The sequence below is a fragment of the Neofelis nebulosa genome, chromosome 8 (assembly GCF_028018385.1).
Source record: "Neofelis nebulosa isolate mNeoNeb1 chromosome 8, mNeoNeb1.pri, whole genome shotgun sequence".
NCBI classification, from domain to species: domain Eukaryota; kingdom Metazoa; phylum Chordata; class Mammalia; order Carnivora; family Felidae; genus Neofelis; species Neofelis nebulosa.
Window position 1 is genome coordinate 119,845,135 of NC_080789.1, and position 19,289 is coordinate 119,864,423.

General features: G+C 42.9%; 1 protein-coding gene across 2 annotated transcripts in view; it reads left to right on the forward strand.

Annotated features, from left to right (window-relative positions):
• The first annotated feature begins 13,186 nt into the window (after positions 1 to 13,186).
• The window catches only part of PRTFDC1 (phosphoribosyl transferase domain containing 1), a 100,799-nt gene continuing 94,696 nt past the window's right edge, over positions 13,187 to 19,289 (forward strand). The window contains exon 1 of one of the 2 annotated variants that reach the window (XM_058681680.1): positions 13,187 to 13,387. In XM_058681680.1, coding sequence (XP_058537663.1) covers positions 13,340 to 13,387 — 48 coding nt within the window. In that variant the 5' untranslated portion in view covers positions 13,187 to 13,339. The remainder of the gene's footprint in view (positions 13,388 to 19,289) is intronic. The other variant, XM_058681679.1, reaches the window with a different exon arrangement.

A 19,289-nucleotide genomic window follows, 5' to 3' on the forward strand; every position in this document is an offset into this window, starting at 1 on the left:
GCTCATGATCTCTCTCTCTCAAAGATAAACATTAAAATAATTTTAAAAAATACAATCTTGTGGTCTGTTATGATGAGCAAAGCAGTGGGTCTTGCTCATAGTGGGGACTAAATCTGTTTACTAAATTAAATAAAAAATAACTGAATTGTTATATAATTTTTGAAGCCACAAATAGCCAATAAAATGATAAACAGAGACATTGCCACATTTTCTTCTCCGTGACAGTAATAATATCAAACATCTACAGTAGTTACAGCATCTGTATTGTTCTAAGTGCTTGACTTAAATAAACTCACTTAGCCTTCATAAAAACCTTATGATGTAAGTTTGATTATCACCCTCTCTTACCAACAGGGAAACTGAGGCATAGATAGATGGTTAGGTAATTGTCCAAGATCCCACCATTAATGGTTGGTTCTGGAAGTGTTGATACGAGAGTGTGGATGTCCATAAATAAAGGTATATATTCGAGCAACTGAAGGAGGCTAACTGAAGGACATCTTACAAAGCTTTCACTTCATCTCGAGCATTCTTCCCTTACCATATTCCATTGACTTCAATGCCTACGGATGCAGAGTGGCACGTTCTAACAGAGCGAGACTGCAGAATGGAAAAGGCATTCGGGAACCGGGCTGGCAGCACGGGCTGCTCGATTGACACTGGAAAGTGACTCAGAGGAAGATGTTTTGGTGTCTAGAAAAACCCTAGAACACTGGGAGAAAGGATGAAAGGAAACCGGCCAGGGGATTGGGGGGAGGCGGCAGGCATGGGATCAGGAAGGGGTGTTATGGTCCCAGAGAATGTCAACACTGCTTTCAAATTCAGTGAGAACGTTGCACACACTTCATGTAATGGGGTCTTTCCTTGATTAGCCGCGTTACTGTTAAGGTCTTTTCACATACTTTATTTTTTAAAAAATGTTTTTATTTGAATATAGTTCACACACAACGTTACGTTAGTTTCAGGTGTACAACACAGTGATTCGACGTCTCCATACATTATGCGATGCTCACTACAACTGCAGCTACCCTGTGTCACCCTTACGGTCTCATTGTAATATCATTGGTTATGTTTGCACATATTTCATTTTTCTTCTCCAATTACAAGGGTGACATACATGCAAATTGCATAAAAGACACGTTCAAGTTTCTTTTGCTATTTTCTAGACATCCCTGGGGGGGGGGGTGGTGGTTTCATTCATACTCCCTCGGGAGTGTGTTTGAAACTTATTCTGGAGAAAGAACAGTGAATCTGCATGTATTCTGTAAACCGTTTATCCGAAGGTTCCGATCACTAGGAGTTCGGGCACCTTCCAGCTTATACAATTCCCACTAAATGCAAGAAAGGAGACTAGGTTTCAGATGGTCGGGTGGCTGAGGAATTAGTTTCTTTGGTTTGTATCTGATATGTTCACATATAAAGCCATTAAATGCAGCAAACGTATACGCCCATGACTTGCCAGTGGGCACGCAGCTCATTAGTGAAGGAGGAAGAAGATGAGGAAGATTCATTAGTGAATGAGGAAGAAGGGTTGTTCCAGAAGAAAACCCAAAATGTACAAGGTAGGGCAGTAGCAATAATTAGAACTTATCTAGACGGGTCTGAGCACCTCTCAGTGGAAGTATCCTGACCACCTGTCAGGAACCTGCCCCATCCTAGATTAATTTCACAGAGAACTTAATTGTTTATATGTGTAGACATCTAAGCACTCGGCAATTTAATGAAACCACTTCAAGTAGTGATAAATTGAAAGACCACTCTTTTAATTTTTTGGAAACATGTGAACTTGGTTTTCTACAAACCTGCAAGGTGGTGGTGATCTTTCCATAGTGCTGGGACTCAGCATTGGGGCTAAGCAAGTATGCGAGGGCTATGGCTCCAAAGAGCCTGGGCGTGTACAAGGAATAGACACAGCAGAGGGAAAGGAAAGGGAGGGAGGAAAATGAGAGTAACATGAATGACAGTGATCACGATGCTAATGTAATCATAACAACAATCCCATCAGTAAATCATGGTAATTCTCATTTTTCACTGGGAGGAACGGAGTCTTGGGCTCATGAGTCCCAAAGTCAACGTAAATTGGCAGAGGCAGGGCAAGGCTTCAGAGCTGTGACTCCTGATTCCAGGTTTGCCTGTGAGAACAGGTGGGCTCACCCATGCAGGGGCTTGTTCAGCATAGCCTGCACAGCTCTATATTAAAGATAGGGGTAAGAAAAGAAGATCACTTCCAGATTCTGCTGTAAGCCTTGCGAATTCAAAGTATTAGTACTTTGGGAGTGTCTGGTGGCTCAGTTGGTTAAGCCTCTGGCTCTTGGTTTTGGCTCAGGTCATGATCTTGCAGTTCATGAGTTTGAGCCCCACATTGGGCTCCGCACTGACAGCCCAGAGCCTACTTAGGATTCTCTCTCTCCCTCTCTCTCTTCCCCTACTCTGCTTGCTCTCTCTCAAAATAAATACATGAATTTTAAAAAGTTAAAATATTAGTACTTTGGGGGCACCTGGGTGGCTCAGTTAGTTAAGCATCTGACTCCTGATTTCTGCTCAGGTCGTGATCCCGAGGTTCGTGAGATCGCGTCCCGCGTTGGGCTCTGCGCTGGTGGTGTGGAGCCTGCTTGGGATTCTCTCTCTCCCTCTCCTTCTGCCCCTCTCCTGCTTGTGCATGCAGGCTTTCTTGTTCTCTCTTTCTCAAAAATAAATAAATAAGCTTAAAAACATTAATACTTTGGACAGTCTTGAGTGTATGGGTCATCCTCCCCCTGAGACTCATCTTTCTTTATATTAAATGGAAAGAATTTTTTTAAACTCTTTTAATGTTTATTTTTGAGAGACAGAGACAGAGAGAGAGAGACAGAGTTTAAGAAGCACAAACTGCGAGATCATGACCTGAGCCGAAGTTGGATGCTTAACCAACTGAGCCACCCAGGTGCCCCTCGAGTGGAAAGCATCTTAATGAACCTTAGGGCTCTATTAATATTATAAACTCAAATTCCTATTTTGAAGGACTAGGAGAAAATGAAAACTGATCGAGTCAATGAGAAAAATTGTAGAAACCAAGTTTTGGTTTTGCTTTTTGGCCCAAACTTTGATGTGTTTCTCTGTGTTGGAGACATAGTCAGTGTTTTCTTGATGTCTGGTTATGTTTCTCTATTCCAGGAAGCATGAAAGAGAAAAAACTCTCCCTCAAACTTTTCTCACATGCCACAGCCAAGAGGGCTATTAACATCCATGGGTCTGTTGGCTATTGGCTACCCATTTTCCTTTACCTCTTCAAAATAGAGTAGGAGACAGTTGAGGCCAGTATAAGAGCAGTTCTTCTAAGACATTGATTCCTCACCGGGAACAACTGGGCTCCCACCCACTGGAAGGGGTGTTTGTTACTCTCTGGAAATATTTTTAACTACCACAACTGGGACTGCTACATCCTACACGACGAAGACTGATTCCTCCTCAATGTCAATATTGCTAACGTTGAGAAACCCTGGTCTAAGTCCAGATAAAATGCATGAGAATTGACCCACCAGGACACTGCCACTGGTGGTCTTTTAGGCCTTCAAACCTAAGGAATCTCACTGCAGTGGAGTTGCCTAGAGCTTTCTGACAGGTGGAGAAGGAACATCTTTCCTGCATTCGCCATTAGTTTTCAAAGTTCATTGAATGAGTTTAGATAATTACTTCTACCATCTCCTTTCTGGTTTTCTCATTACACGAAAGTAACCTGGCTTTTGAGAAATTTCGCTACTCTGTTGTACATCGCTTTTCGTAGTCTGATTGTAAAGCCAGAGTTTCCCTTTTTTATATATATATAAGAAGGAGAAAATGTGGAAGAAGATTTGGAGAAACTTTTCCAAAAATGTCCCATCTCTCTAAGAATGGGAGAAATCATTGAAAACCTATGTTTTAGGTTTTCTGTATTAATACAAAGAGGGTTTCTAAATAAATGCCCAAATGACAACTTCTGTACCAATTCTCAACATTTATCATTTTTAAGAGTCTACTATTTTTAAAAACAATGCAATCCAGGGGCACCTGAGCGTCTGACTCTGGCTGAGGTCATGATCTCACAGTTCCTGAGTTCGAGCCCCTCATCGGACTCTGTGTTGACAGCTCAGAGCCTGGAGCCTGCTTCAATTTCTGTGTCTCCCCGTCTCTCTACCCTCACCCCCTGCCTCAAAGATAAATAAACATTAAAAAAAATGCAATCCCGTTGATTAAAACACTGCACCAGACCCAGGATATGTGCCTAAATCAAGAACTTAGAAACACAGATTACTTTTAAGACTTAAAAAAAAATAGTGAAAAAGAAGGCAAAAAGGTCCCAGATAACAAACAAGTCATAACATACAAGGTAACATGACGTGGCTGTCAAGGTGAAAAGGTAATGAGTACAGAGTTCAGGTGTGACATTTATCACATTGAAGACTGTCTACACCACTTAAGATTTGGCAGAATCCCCAGACGGTCAGAAAAGCCTGACTCACTTATCTCTCCTTCCTGTATTCTCTGTAAAAGGTGACCTGGGTGTATATTTTGTGGCCAAATGTGCAGAACGCACTGAGGAATCTGGGCTTGAAAGGCCAGTGACGTTAATCCTAGGTTGAGAAGGAAATTATTTCTCAGGTAAGCATTTGGCCTTTAGCATACAAACTAGATTCTTCTGATCTCCAATTCCTTGGAATGGCCCTAAGTTAAAGGTGTGTTAAAATGTTTCACCTTTGTGACTTTGAGGACTGGTTGGCATTTCTGTGTTTCATATGAACCGAAGAGAACCTGAAGGTTATTTCTCCAGCCAGGAACAAAGTCTGATAATGTCCATGTTGGCCTGAGCTTCGAATTTAAGAGGCTCCTGATCGTTTGGCTGAGCCAAGAAATAGTGGAGAATTTGGGGTAAAGTGAGGACCAAACCAAGAAAGCCACTGGCCGCAGTAACTGAATAGCATCTCAAATGGCTTACAAAAACAGAGCTCTGCTTCACCCAAGTACAAAATGCAAATGCCCACTTCTGCACCAAGGGACACCTTTTCACTATGAGACCTTCCCAGTTGTTCCTTACAGAAACACTGTGAAAAATGATGAAGATTTTTTTTTTTTAAATTAAGTAGGCTCCACGCCCAACATGGGGCTTGAGCTCACAACCCTGAGATCACATGCTCTACTGACTGAGCCAGTCAGGCATCCCTAAATGATTTTTTAATTTGGGCCATTTATACTTATTCTTTAGATATAAACTATAGATATTGAGATTAGTGATGCATTTATGTTTGAGAAAAGCTTATTCGAAGTATATTAATACACTTTGAAGTTCACTTTTACTGTTATCCTTCATATTCCAAAGATTAAAATCATTAAATCAAGCTAATTGTTTTCTTTCTAATGTAAAATTTAAAAATATAAAAAATAGGCTTGTTAATTAAGAATCCATCATTCTTGGTGCTCATTAAACAGAAGCTTTTCCTGTAGGTTATTTTTGCTTTACACACACACACACACACACACACGCACGCACACACACACAATACATATGTAGAACAAATTGATAACACAGTTTTGAAGGAAAATGTTAGCTCATTTACATGAAGAAACTTTTATAGATTGTATGTTTATTAATTCAAAACTCCTCAACTGATCCATTTATTAATGTAGAAGTTCCACTGACTAGAAATTCCATTTAAAATTATTCTATTTTGATAATAGATGAAATGTCCTAGGCACTCCTGAGGTACTCAGTATTTTGAATAGCTTATTTTATCCAAGCTTCACAATGACATTAAGAAGTAGGAACTAACATTATCTTCAATGAACAGATGCAGAAACTAAGGCAAAGAAGTTAAGAAACTTGCCCAAGGTCAGCCGGTAGGTGGTGAGGTATGATTTTAAAGCTCACTTTGCCTGACTGGGAGCCAAAAGCCTGAAACAGAGCACCATAAACTTTTCATTAGTCTAGGTATTACTTTATGGACTATGACAATAAAAGCACCTTGTTTTAAAGTAATCTTTAGTTAAAAATTAATCACAAATTCAAACTGACTTTTCTCATTAGTTCTCATTGCTAAGCTTCTAACATATGTTAACTAACACCCTTTTCCTCAAACCTCAAGGTGTTTTTGCAGTAAAATTTTACTCAATTTCAGTTAAAAATTGTATAAAGCTTACTATAATTTTCCATCGAAGAGAGACATTAATATTGGAAGCTAAACTTAGCAATATATGTCAAGAGCCTTAAAATATTTATACCTTCTAACTTAGAAACTACATTTCTGGAGAATTTATTCTCCAGAAATGGTTAAAGTGCATATAAATGTTTTATTACAAACATATTTATTTGTATATACTTATGAAATCAAAATTTGGAAGTGATAAAAACATATTGGAGAATGGCTAAATAAATGTTGGCATTGTCGTTTCAAGTGATGTTTACACAGCATTTGTTAGACCATGGAAAAATACTTGTGTTATATGTTTATTTTGCTTCGAGTGTAAGACAGAGAAGTGAAGTGTAGAAATACAGAGCAAGCGTTTAGCCACAACTATGTCAGATACTTTCTAGAGTCACAAATTGGAAGACCCCAGAACACGTTTAAAATGCCTTCATGTCCGGGGCGCCTGGGTGGCGCAGTCGGTTAAGCGTCCGACTTCAGCCAGGTCACAATCTCACGGTCCGTGAGTTCGAGCCCCGCGTCGGGCTCTGGGCTGATGGCCCGGAGCCTGGAGCCTGTTTCCGATTCTGTGTCTCCCTCTCTCTCTGCCCCTCCCCCGTTCATGCTCTGTCTCTCTCTGTCCCAAAAATAAATAAAAAACGTTGAAAAAAAAAAAAAAAAAAAAATAAAATGCCTTCATGTTTTACTTCTATTCTTCCAAATGTTCTGATTTAAAATTACTTGCACATACTAAATTTGAAATGGAAAAATGTATTTGAATATTCTTTTTGAAAAGTTACAGGTCAGCAAGATGGCAGACTGGGAGGTCTCTTGCTCATAACCTGCACAACGACAATAATTTGGCAGATATCCTGGGATACAAACGCCTCTGTGGAAGCTCTGGATCCAGGCTGGAGGTTCTGAAGCCCCTGGTGGAGCCCAAGACCATTTGGAGAAAGCAGGCTGACACCCACATGGCGGACTCAACAGCCATGTACCTGGCTACAGACCCAGAAACAGCCCTGTGGACTTGCTACAGCCCTGTTTGGGGCTCGTCCTGCCACCTGCGCCATGCCAAGGGACACGGGAAGAGTCACACCCTCTGGGAATCAGATTCAGCTTGCTATGAATCCTACAGGTACAGCTGAGGCAGTGAGTATAGTAAAGAGATTCCTAGTGAGAAAACAAAAAGAACTCAGTGCCTTCAAGTACAAACCACAGGACTATTAATGTGAGTGCTGCAGTAGATGTCCATTGTCCTGGATACGATAGAGACCTCCTCGGAAATACCAAGAGCCCAGCATGCCCACACCCAGCGTAACTCGCTATATCCCATGCCAACTTTGCTTACTGGTTCATCTGGATAGTCTCTATGCTGGCAATGTCAAAAACAATTGTCTTTGAAACCCACCACACTATCGTTAAGAGAGACCAAAGGGAATTGATGCGGTGAGACGGCGTTCTCTTTTCGCTACTCAGAAAGTTGATCTTGTTCACAAGCTGGGGGGAAGAAAGAAGGCATGAATGGGGGTGGGGTAAGTTCCTTGTCTTGTAGGACTATGCAGAGTTTCATGTCAACTTGAAAGGCAGTACAGAGAGGCGGCCTTGCGAAAGGCCTCAGCCATGTCTATTTAAGTTTTTATTGCATATTTTAAAAAAGAAAAACATAGCAATAAATAGTTTGAAAACAATGCTGTATTGAAATACTTAGTTCTTTCAGTGTATCTTTAAGATCACATAAAACCTCTTACTGAGAGATAATATTAAACGTATCAATTTGGGGCACCTGGGTGACTCAGTCGGTTGTGCTTCCAACTTCAGCTCAGGTCATGATCTCGTGGATTGTGGGTTTGAGCCCCCAGTCAGGCTCTGTGCTGACAGCTCCGAGCCTGGAGCCTGCTTCGGATTCTGTGTCTCCCTGTCTCTCCTCCCCTCCCCTGCTTGTGCTCTGTCTCTCAAAAATAAATAAATCTTCAAAAAACAATTTTAAAGCATGAATTTAAATATTTCATGGTAGTGTAATTTTAAAAACCTTTTATAAAACACCCCTGCTAAGGTTTCCATGGTCAAAAAAGTTAGGGAAACACTTCATTTTGCTAAAGTCTTCTTGAATATTGACAGTACGTGTTGGCATATTACAAGCTCTGAGAAGTTCCACAAGATAGAAGTGTGTTTAACTTTACTTATCTCATTATTTCTCCAGCCTAATGAATTACAACCTCATCTTTTTCAATTATAAAGACAAGTGACACAAAACACACCTTGGGAGGTATTGCTCTAGGTACACCAGTGTCCAATCTCTTTTTCTTTCTCAGTCTCCTCCCTCCCATGAGAGAACTCCAGGCCTCAAGCCACACCTCCCCAACCTCTTTCCCAAGCTCCCCCTACTTCCTTTCTAAAATACAATCCAGAAACTGGCGATAACTGGAGTAGTTCCTGGGATCTTGCCCGTGAGTATAAGACATCTATGCTGATCAAAAGAGGGTCTACGTACAGTTAAGAGAATAAACAGCTTGGTTCCAATTCCAGGTGGTCTTCAGCCTCCCCACATGAGCCAAAGTTTAAGGAGATCTCCTTGGTTTGGGATTTTTTATTTATTTATTTTTATTTTTTTGAAGTGGACTTCTTTTCATTAGAAACTCAGCACTGGCTGAGGCACCAATTAATTTTGCATAAACTGCCACAGCACCATCAGATGCTAATCCGTTCATTCATAACCACAAGGTATTGTGTTAGGGTCATGTACATGACTTGTGCCTCCAGCCCTGTGGATTTATTTAGTGCTTAGCCTCTAGTTCCTGCAGCTGTGTCCTTTCAATGACTGCTTTATGGTGGCCAAGAGAGTTGAGGTCGGCTGCCAGGACTCTGAGATCTGGAAGGACACATGGACACATTATTCTTTTACTCTGAAGCTACCGATTCCTGTTCCGGTCAGATGGGGAGATAGTGGGAGAATATCTCTGAGGCAGCCCAGCACTTAATGTTGATGATATTACTCATGCCTGACATTATTGCAAAAAAAGCAGGCTTAAATCTACCCATAGTGGGTTCTTCCATGGAAGGTTAATTACTAATGAAAGTGTAATCATACAAAACATAATTCTGAATGTAGCTCCTGGCTTTCTTTGTAAGAACTACTATGGAGCCATTATTTCCTTTACTCTAAGACTACACATTGGATCCAGTCTGCTTCAAACAAGAGGCCATGAAAGAGGGCTTACTATGCTAATTGAATACTAATGAGGCTCTTGCGTAAGTTGTTTTGTGTTACAATTATTTGCAACTATATTTCTTCTGGATTTATGTAAAGGGGAAAAATACGTCAAAGGTAGCAAGATTCTTAACTTAGCCTGAGTATTTGGGAGAAAGTATCTTGCCACTTTTTCTTCTGTTCTTGCAACATTTATAAAGGGTTTTGTGCAGCACTAAGGAAAAGCAAAATATCATCATCATTATTACTGGCCTTTGTCCACAGTGGATTTCATCCAGATTCTAACCAGTGACTCTGTGACTAACAATCTGAGTCACTAAGTTTCATATGTTTATGTATTTCAACACAATTCCCAGGCTGAGAGGTTTTTTTTTAATTTATTTTCATGTTTCAGGGCTCAGAAGAAATAAATGCCATTCTGTATTTTTGAATCCAGGGTTACTGAGCGACAGACTCTAAAGCAACTCAGTGCAAGGATTGAATTGCTCCTTCCGTAACAGATTAGTACTGGCAAAAGTTTAAAAACCACCAAAGTGTCAAAAAATCAGTATGTACTTTTAGGACAAAAGTCTTTTAGCCTAGTGGAGAATTCAGGTGCCTATAAATATTTGTGTGTTTATCATGGTAGCGGTACAAGATAATCTCAGAATTTAAAATGCAGGGAACATACAACTAAAAGGTGATACAGAGAATGACAGGCAAACTCAAGTATGGTCACTGGTTGTTAACTTCGCAAAGATGTACCTCTTTAATCTTACAGCTCCTTCAAGGAAATACCAGAAAATGGACAGTCCGAGCTAAAAATACCCTTTTTGTGTGGAAAATTCCATTATTTTAATAATTTTCTCATTCCCTTACCCATTCGCACACCAGCCCCAACTTCTCCGATTGGTCATGTCACACCCCTCTTAAAAAGGCAAGTACCTTGCCATTTCCAGATCAACCGACTTTACAAGCATTTGCTCATACATTTTCACAGCATCTCAGATCAATGACACCTTACAGGCTCATAGGATTTGTCTAAGATTCTCTTCATGTCATCTTAGGTTAATCTCATCATTATATGCAATAGAGCAAATGATGCATCGCCCTCTCCTATAGATGAGCATATTAAGGCATATTATATTGATGTCATTGGCTCAGCCTCACTGGCTAAGATCATATGGATTGTTAGTAAAAAAATAGAATCTTATTCCAAAGCTCTTCCACTCAACATGCAGCAGAAATTTGAGATTTAAAAAGAATTTTTGCCTCTAAATTCTCATAATGCAAGACTGAGAATTAAGCCTGGACAGATGAGCTGTTATTCTTGGGTATCGGTCCTTGCAATTACTATTTATGATATCACATATTGTATCTTATTACATTAAGGCTGTCCAAAGTACCAAAGTATAATTAGATCACACAAAATGTTATCAAAATATAACAAGATAATAAATTTACTTTTTGAAATGATTTGTTAAAAAAAAATGGTACATTTAAAAACCAGAAGAAAGAAATCTAACCAGTTTGTGTCAACTTTTATATTGCTTATTATAATTTCTCCCAAGTTCTTCCTGGAAAGTTCATTAATCAATTATATTTGAAATCTCATCCTCTTCTTTTCTACTCCCTTTCACTTTAAGTCAGTGCAATACATCCTGGAATACTCTTGATTTGCAATACCCAAGTCTGGAAACCACTAACCACATGTGGCCATTGAAAACTTTAAATGTGGCTGCTTCAAACCGAGATGTGCTGTAAGCATAACATACACACTGGAGTTCAAATATTATGAAAAAATGAATAAACATGTCGCAATAAAGGTTGAAGTGATGTTTTTTCTATTGATTTAAATAAAATGACTTGTTAAAATTAAAAAAACAATGATTTGTTCCTCATGCCTCAAAAAAATAATTTGGTCTTCTTAGAATAGTCCTATACAGGTCTATACAGCAAGTTCTTGAGCGTACATTCATAAGGTTCCTGTTGTCATTCAAGCAAGTTATTTTTTTTTTTCACTGTGATCCTCTCTGGTTTTACATCTGAATTAATGGTCTTTGTAAGGAAAGATTTATGGACAGTTTTTCTTCCATCTTCCACAGTGTCTGAGCTGGGCTCAGAGTTGTTCCTTCTTGATTTCTGTCTAGCAGCTACACCTCTCATTTGTTTTGAGGTTCTTGCCCCTAATCTGGCCCGTGCACCCACACTGAGCCTCTTATGGGTGAATTTGATTTTGACTTTGCAGCAGTAAGAGACAAAGTGGGATACTTTAAAGCATGCTTGGAGAACCACCTGCATTACATTCATCTGACAGCCTTAGTAAGCATGGATTCCCACCCAAGGCTTCTCCAGATAACCTGCCTGGTGGTGGTGGGGGCGCTGGGGGCGGGGGGGGGGGGGAGGGGGGGCGGAGAAAGCGGGGAGTGCTGGCGTGAAATTGCCTTAACTTGCTCCCCAAGGGAGTGTTGTGAACCCTGAAGTTTGACCACACCGTAATGATAGTACTTTTCAGTTTCCTGAAAGGTTTAGTGACGTTGGTTGTGTAGATACTTCCCGGGTTTGGTTTTCGACAATGCCAATGCAAGGTAGACTTTCACCTTTGGGAAAAGAGGTGAGAGGCACACTATAAAAAACGGCCCTGAACCAGGAACTCTGACAAGTACTGAGCGGAGAATGTTTACCCATGCGCTAGGAAAAGGTATCACCCAGTTCATAGGGGCCAGTGGGCAAGCCTGGTGCCCAGTCTTGGGGACCCAGGGTGCTGTCTTCCTTCCTCTGCGCTGGCATCTGGGAAAGCCTAACAGTGCTCAGCACGGCCACGTCTGAATGACTAATAGTTTTCCAACCTAGAGCGACATCAACTGATTATTATTTTCCCCTCAAACCCGGCAAAATCAGCATTCCTCTCCCTGCCTTGTGCCAGAACCCGAGCATGAGCAAAATAGTCTTTTGGAGAGAGAGGGCTGAGTCTGAGAACTGTGTCCAGCTCAGGGCTTCAAACCCAAAGAGGGGCTGCAAAGCACGCGACGGGACTGCAGAGACCAGGGGAATGAATATATATGTGCAAGGAAAGCGGAGACTCTGAGGAATGGACAAAGAACCGGCACATTCGGTTGTGGGGAGGCTGGGATTAGGGGTTCAATTAACAAAAGATTCATAAAAGAGGCTGTCGAATCTGAGAGCGATTGCTGTTAACCGCAACCCGAAAGCGTTAGAATCTGATCAGATGGTCTCACAAAAGTGGCAAAGTGGATAATCTGTCAAGAATCTCTCTTTTCCGCATGAACGCGGTGAAGGAAAGACCCTACTTGGAATTCCAGATCCCAAACTTTGGGCTCTGGCCGGGGTGAAAACAATCACAGGGCTCTTGCAAACTCCGGGCTTGGCGGTTCGAGGATTTAAAAACACACATTTGGGTTAGTTTCGTCCACAGCCATGCTTGGAGAACATCCCACATCGCAGACTCTGACGGATTCGCTTGGGATGAAGAGCGCGTAAAAAATTAGCAGGAACGATTCAACGACATTGTTCGCCTGAAAGCTGGGACCGCAGCCTCGGGGAGGCGGGGGCCATGAGAACACTTTCTCTTCCTGTAAAATTCCAGCCGCGGGCAGCCGGGTCCGCCCGAGTCCCAGCGGGGAGCAGGCGGCGGGGCTCCGGGGCTCGCAGACGGGCGGCGGCCGCGAGGGACGCGCCCCGGGCCCGCGCTCAGGTGGAGCGCGCGCGGCTCCGCAGCTGCGCCCCGCGCCGCCGCCCTGCGCTCCCGGCCGCCGCCCGCGCCCCGGGACCCGCCGGGGAGGGGCCGGGAGGGGGGACGCGGCGGCCGAGGCGCTGGAGCCGCGCCAGACGCGGGGTCCGCGGCGCGCGGTCCTTCTCCGCCGGCTGGCCCGGGGCGGGGCGGCCTCGTCCCCGTCCCCAGCCGGGTCCCTAGTCCCATCCCCCTCCCAGCCCTCGGCTCTCCCAGATCCTTCCCCCGCGCCCTTCTTTCCTTCCCGCTTTCCCCGGGAGAAACATGGCCGGGAGCAGCGAGGAGGCGCCAGACTACGGGCGAGGCGTCGTGGTAAATGCAAACTCCCGATTTCTGGGCTGAGTCGTGCGCTCCCCGCTCTCTCCCCTCCCCTCCCCTCCCCTTCCTTCTTGGCTCCCTCCTTTTAGATTAAATGCTTGAAATGCATTCGGGTGAAATGCAAGCGGGCCACGGCTTTGTTCTCCAGTCCCGGCTCGGATCGCTTCCATACTCTCCTCCCAGCCGCCCCTCCCCGCGCCCGACCTGACCCCACACTTAACAGCCCTTCACCCCGCGTTCTCAGTGTCCCCCCTCCGCGTCCCCTCCTCTCCACCCCCCAACTCAGGCCAGGAATCCGATACTCTAGCGCTAAGGCTGTGCGGTGCCGGGTTCCCACTCCTGCTAGCCACCAGGAGCCACCTTTGGGAGCAGGGCGGGTCTGTGAAGACCCCCCGTGCTGCTCTTGTGGGCCCCCTTCCCTTTGTGTTTCCTCCTGACCCTTCCACGGCAGGCTTTAGGTTTTGTTTTCCAAAAGGATACTGAGGATTCTCGAGGGCAGCTAGGAAATAAAGTAGCTCAAATGGACGGAATTTGAACTTTGAAACGTGGGCTGGGACGCTGGGGTCTTTGCAGGAGCTTGACACAGGCTAGTGCCTCTGGAGCGTCATTTGCGTTGTCTACAAACGGGAGACAGGGCATGCTGGACCTTTGAGCGAATTGGAGAGGTTGTATGCAAAATATCTATCTAGTAGTGTGTCCGTATGGGAGGATGTGGGACGATGGGTTCCCAGACTAGAGCCTCTTTATGCCTGGGAATCCCTCAAAAAGTCAACCAGAGGGTACCCATCTCTCAGTGCCCTGGAATCAAATCCGGTCTTACCCTGAGGCCACTGGCCTCCACTCCCACCTCCTGTCCAAAATGGTTTCTATAGAAGGTGGTGGGTTTTACTGTATCAGGTTTAACAATGGTGAGGGTGGAGAGTGGGCCTAACTTGCTACATTAACATTCCCTTTTTCCCAGAAATCTGTGGTAGTCACAGATAAGGCATCTGTGACTATGCATGGATCCTGGAGTAAAGGGGGTTGGGGAAGGAAACCCCACATGCTCACATAGAACTTATCAGGCTGAAATGTGTTGCTCAGTTCTTAATTTAGCAGCAGGACTTTTCCATCTTATTTTTATTTTTTATGTTTTTTAAGTAGGCTCCATGCCCAACATGGGGTTTGAACTCACAGACTCTGAGATCAAGAGTAAGATGCTCTACTGACTGAGCCAGCCAGGTGCTCCAGGACCTTTCCATCTAAGGATGAGGAGTTCATTTATTTAATCACTCTACACCTGTTGACTGTCCTGCAGGATTCCAGCTGGTGTTCTAGGCTCTAGGGATACAGCAGGGAACCACACAAAGCCCTGTCTTCACGGGGCTCACATTCTAGAGAAGGGACATAAGTAAGCAAATACGTATAGAAGATGAGCTCACGTAGTGACTTGTGCGATGAAAAGAAGAGCGGGTAATGAGACACAGAGTGATTGGAGGAGGGCTGGGGAGCACTGCTTTTGCTCAGGTGGTCAGGATGGCCTCTTGGCAGTGATATTTGAGCCATGACCTGAAGGGTGAGTAGGAGGTAACCATGTGAAAACTCAGAAGAAGAGATACAGGGCATACTGGTTGCAAAGAAGCCATTGTATCCTGACAAGAAATCATCACACCCAATTCATGCTTAAAAAAAAAAAAAAAATCACTCTGGTTGCCATGGAGAGAACAGTCAAGCCTGGGGTGTGGGGAAGGAATGAAAATATAAAAAAGAAAATAAGTTCAATTCTGGACAAATTGAGTCTGTAAGGCCTACAGGTCAAGATGCACTGCAGGCAATTTAAAATTCATTTTTACAATTGAAGAGAGTGATTGGATAGACTTGGAAATCATCAGAAAATAGAAAAATATCTGATGCTTGGAGTGGATAGGGAAGCCCCCAGAAAATAGAAAAAACATCTGATACTTGGAGTGGATAGGGATGCCCCTTGAAAATGGGGGGAAAAATTATAAACTGTTGTTATGGGTAGAAATCTGGAAAGCCCCCAATGTAAGAGGCAGAGTGTCCAGGAGAAGTCCGATAAAGAGACCAAGAATGAATAGCAATGTCCAAGAGAACAGAGAGGGTGGTAGGTGTCTAGGGAACAGAGTTTTTTTTTGGGGGGGGGGCAGGTAGGGGGGGCCATTAAGAGTGTCAGATACTGCAGAAAGAGCAAATGGGATAAAGACAGAAAGAGGCCATTGTGTTTAACAATGACAAAGCCATTAGCAGTGAGGATCATTTAAACAACCATCCCATCAGTTAAAATGGCTACAATATAGTACTTCTATTTAATAATATATACTCTTAAAAAGGAATTAGGTAAATTTATATGACTAATAAGATAGGCAGATTGTTAAAATGTAAAAAGCAAATGATGGAACAGTATAAATAGCCCACTCTCTTAGTATCAGAAGAAGCTCTCTGGGAAGCAAGATAATCTTGTGAAAGATGGAGGGAGGCAGTGAGAGGGTCTCACGAGAGGTTGGAAACGACATGTAATGGGGATAGCCCTGGCATTGATGCCATTTTCTCCAGTAGAACTCGGGATAGTTAGATTAACTCAAGTTGGAAACAGGGGGGCGCCTGGGTGGCTCAGTCGGTTAAGCGTCCGACTTCGGCTCAGGTCACGATCTCGCGGTATGTGAGTTCGAGCCCCGCATCGGGCTCTGTGCTGACTGCTCAGAGCCTGGAGCCCGTTTCAGATTCTGTGTCTCCCTCTCTCTCTGACCCTCCCCCGTTCATGCTCTGTCTCTATCTCAAAAATAAATAAATGTTAAAAAAAAAATTAAAAAAAAAAAAAAAAAAGAAAAGTTGGAAACAGGTAGGGAAGGCAAATTCAGAGTGAGTTCAATGTGCTGGTGAAGCCCATGATATCTAGGGTAGAGAGGAAAGGCAAAGCTCAGAAGAGTATAGATACAGGAAAAAGAGAGCCCTCAGGATGATTGCAAAAAATAAAAGGGAAGATTTAGTACCAGTGAAAAAAGAGGGGACAGGTATTAGTAGCAAGAATTTATTGAGCACTTACTTTGTAGTTTTCCTGTGTTATTTGTTTGCTCCTTGCCGATCTGTGACATAGGAGTATAATCTCTGTTTACAGAGGAGGAAATGGAAGCACAGAGATTAAGTAAATCAGTCACATAACTCGCAAATGACAGAAGCAAGATTTGAAGTCAGGTTTTACTCACTGTGCTTCATCAAAAGCTGTGATTTCAGTGAAGTACTTCAGAGGTGGGATTGGTCTGGAAGACTGGATTCTGCTAATCTGGAATAAAGGTGTAGTAATTTGGGTTAAGGCAGGTGAAGGAGCCACAAGACAGAGCGGCTAGTAGGATGATCAAGGCAGGTTTGGGGGCTGTCTGGAAATGAGGTGGACGAGAAAATTCTCAGTTGGTAGAAACTGTGATAAAGATGACAAGGGGCATAGAGCCAGATGACTTAAGCGTAAAAGAAGTATGGTTTGTGCAAGAGAAGGGAATATTAAGAGATTTAAGATGCCTTTTGCCTACAGATGACTTTCAGGTGAATTGGGGAGATAGGACGTTAGTAGATTATTAACAATAAGTGGTAGTGGGGCGCCTGGGTGGCTCAGTCGGTTAAGCGTCCAACTTCGGCTCAGGTCACGACCTCAGGGTTCGTAAATTCAAGTCCCGCATCCAGCTGTCTGCTGTCCGCACAGAGCCCGTTTCAGATCCTCTCTCTCCCTCTTTCCCTGCCCTTCCCCCATTCACTTGCACTCTCTCTCAGAAAATAAACAAACATTAAAAAAAAAACACCAATAAGTGGTAGCATATGTGAAGCCAAATAAACAATATAGACCCTGAGTTCAGAAACTTTGCTCAGGAGTGACTGGTCACTTGATCTGGACCTAGTAAGGTCACCAGCGCATGGTTGGTACATCGGTGTTACTTTGCAGGGAGAGATAAAGATCTCTACCCATCTGGCCTTTTGAGATCAGGCTCTTAGATAGGTTTTGTTTTTTACCAAAGCATTATCGAGAGAATCATAGTACCTACACAGTGAGTTTGGAAGGAATAAGGAGAAGAGAAAAATCCAAAATGATTGTGGTATTTCTGTCATGGGTGGCTCCCACCTACCCCACCCCACCAAAGAATGGGGGCAGTATTGGAGATAAGTAATCAGATAATCCATCTACAACACAACTTTACTAGGTCGGGGCCAAACCCCCCACAGAAGAGGAAGGCAATGCGTGCGATATAAGGTATGAAGGTATTATTTGGTCTGTCGAGTCCCGTTTATTCTTCTAGTAGCAGAACCTGGAGCCCTTCTTTTAGGAAACTGCTTTTACACATTTTCTCCGTGTGTGTTGTCATGCCTCCATCACTGCCCGCCTCCTTCCCTGGACCAGTCAACGTTTGTGTGTGAGATTCTTGGAAGCAGAGCGGAGGGATGAGACTCCTTTCCTCTCTGACAGTCGAGGGGTAGATGTGAGCCTAAAAATTGGCAGCAACCATGGTCACTGCCTGAAGGAGAGAGTGGGGCCTAGGGTGTGGGGCTCAGAGGCCAAGAGGAGCAGGGATTTGCTTTTTGTATGTGTTTCCAAACTATTTTTCTCCCTGGGGGAGAAACTTGAAAAATGGCGCAAGGCATGTTTTCGGCAAAAAATTATTTTTATCGATTTAGAAGTTTCTCAATATATCTTCAGATGAGAAAAAAGAGAACCCAAGTGAGTTCCGGGTTTAAATTTTATATGAAATGGCTCAGTTAGTGTGTTTGTCGCTTCCCCAGCTTAGCCATGTGTTCTGCCTTTGAACAGAGAAAGCATTGTTCTGAATAAACTTAGAGCATATTATCTGAGATACTGAAACTATTTAAAGATTTCTTGTTTTGATTTTTTGAAAAGCAGATGAATAACATAATTATCTGCAGTTCGTAGCAGTCTCCATTCCTTCAGATTTAGGACTTCTTTGCAATGCAATTTGCATGCACCATTAAGAATTACAAGGGATAAGCCAGTAGTTTCTCTCTCTCTCTCTTTTTAAACAGCATATTACTTTTTTTTCCCCCATCATAAGTGTAGTCTTTAATCCCCATCACCTATTTCACCCATTCTCCCCACCCACCTCCCATCTGTTAACCATCAGTTTGTTCTCTATAATTAAGAATCTGTTTCTTGATTTCTCTCTCTCTTTTCCCTTTGCTTGTTTGTTTCTTAAAGTCCACACATGAATGAGATCATATGGTTATTTGTCTTTCTCTGACTTATTTTGCTTAGTGTTATACTCTCTAGCTCCATCCATGTTGTTGCAAATGGTAAGATTTCATTTTTTTTTTTTACAGCGGAATAATATTCGTTTGTATATGTATATATACCTCGTCTTCTTTATCCACTCATCTATTGATACATACTTGGGATGCTTCCATAGTTTGGCTATTGTAGATAATGCTGCTATAAACATCGGGGTGCACGTATCCCTTTGTTTTTGTACTTTTTTGGTAAATACCCTGTAGAATGATTCCTGGATCCTATGGTATTTTTAATACTTTTAATATTTTGAGGAACTTCCATACTGTTTTGCACAATGGCTGCTCCAGTTTGCATTCCCACCAGCGGTGCACGAGGGTTCCCCTTTTTCCACATTCTTGCCAACATCTGTTGTTTGTACACCAGTAATTTCTTTATCTCTGGTTACCTTTTATCTCAACAAGGAAAACACACTGAGACACAGAATTCAAGCCCCCAAGGTCTCACAGCTATACACCCGTCCTCACACGTACGGGACTTCTAAGTCCATATGCTTGACCACTACTCCATGCTGCCTCTGAGCTACGAATTATCATGACAGCTCTTATGAAAAGGTCACTTTTGTCATTTGCTTATCATTATTTTCTCCTCCTCCTCCTCCTCCTCCTCCTCCTC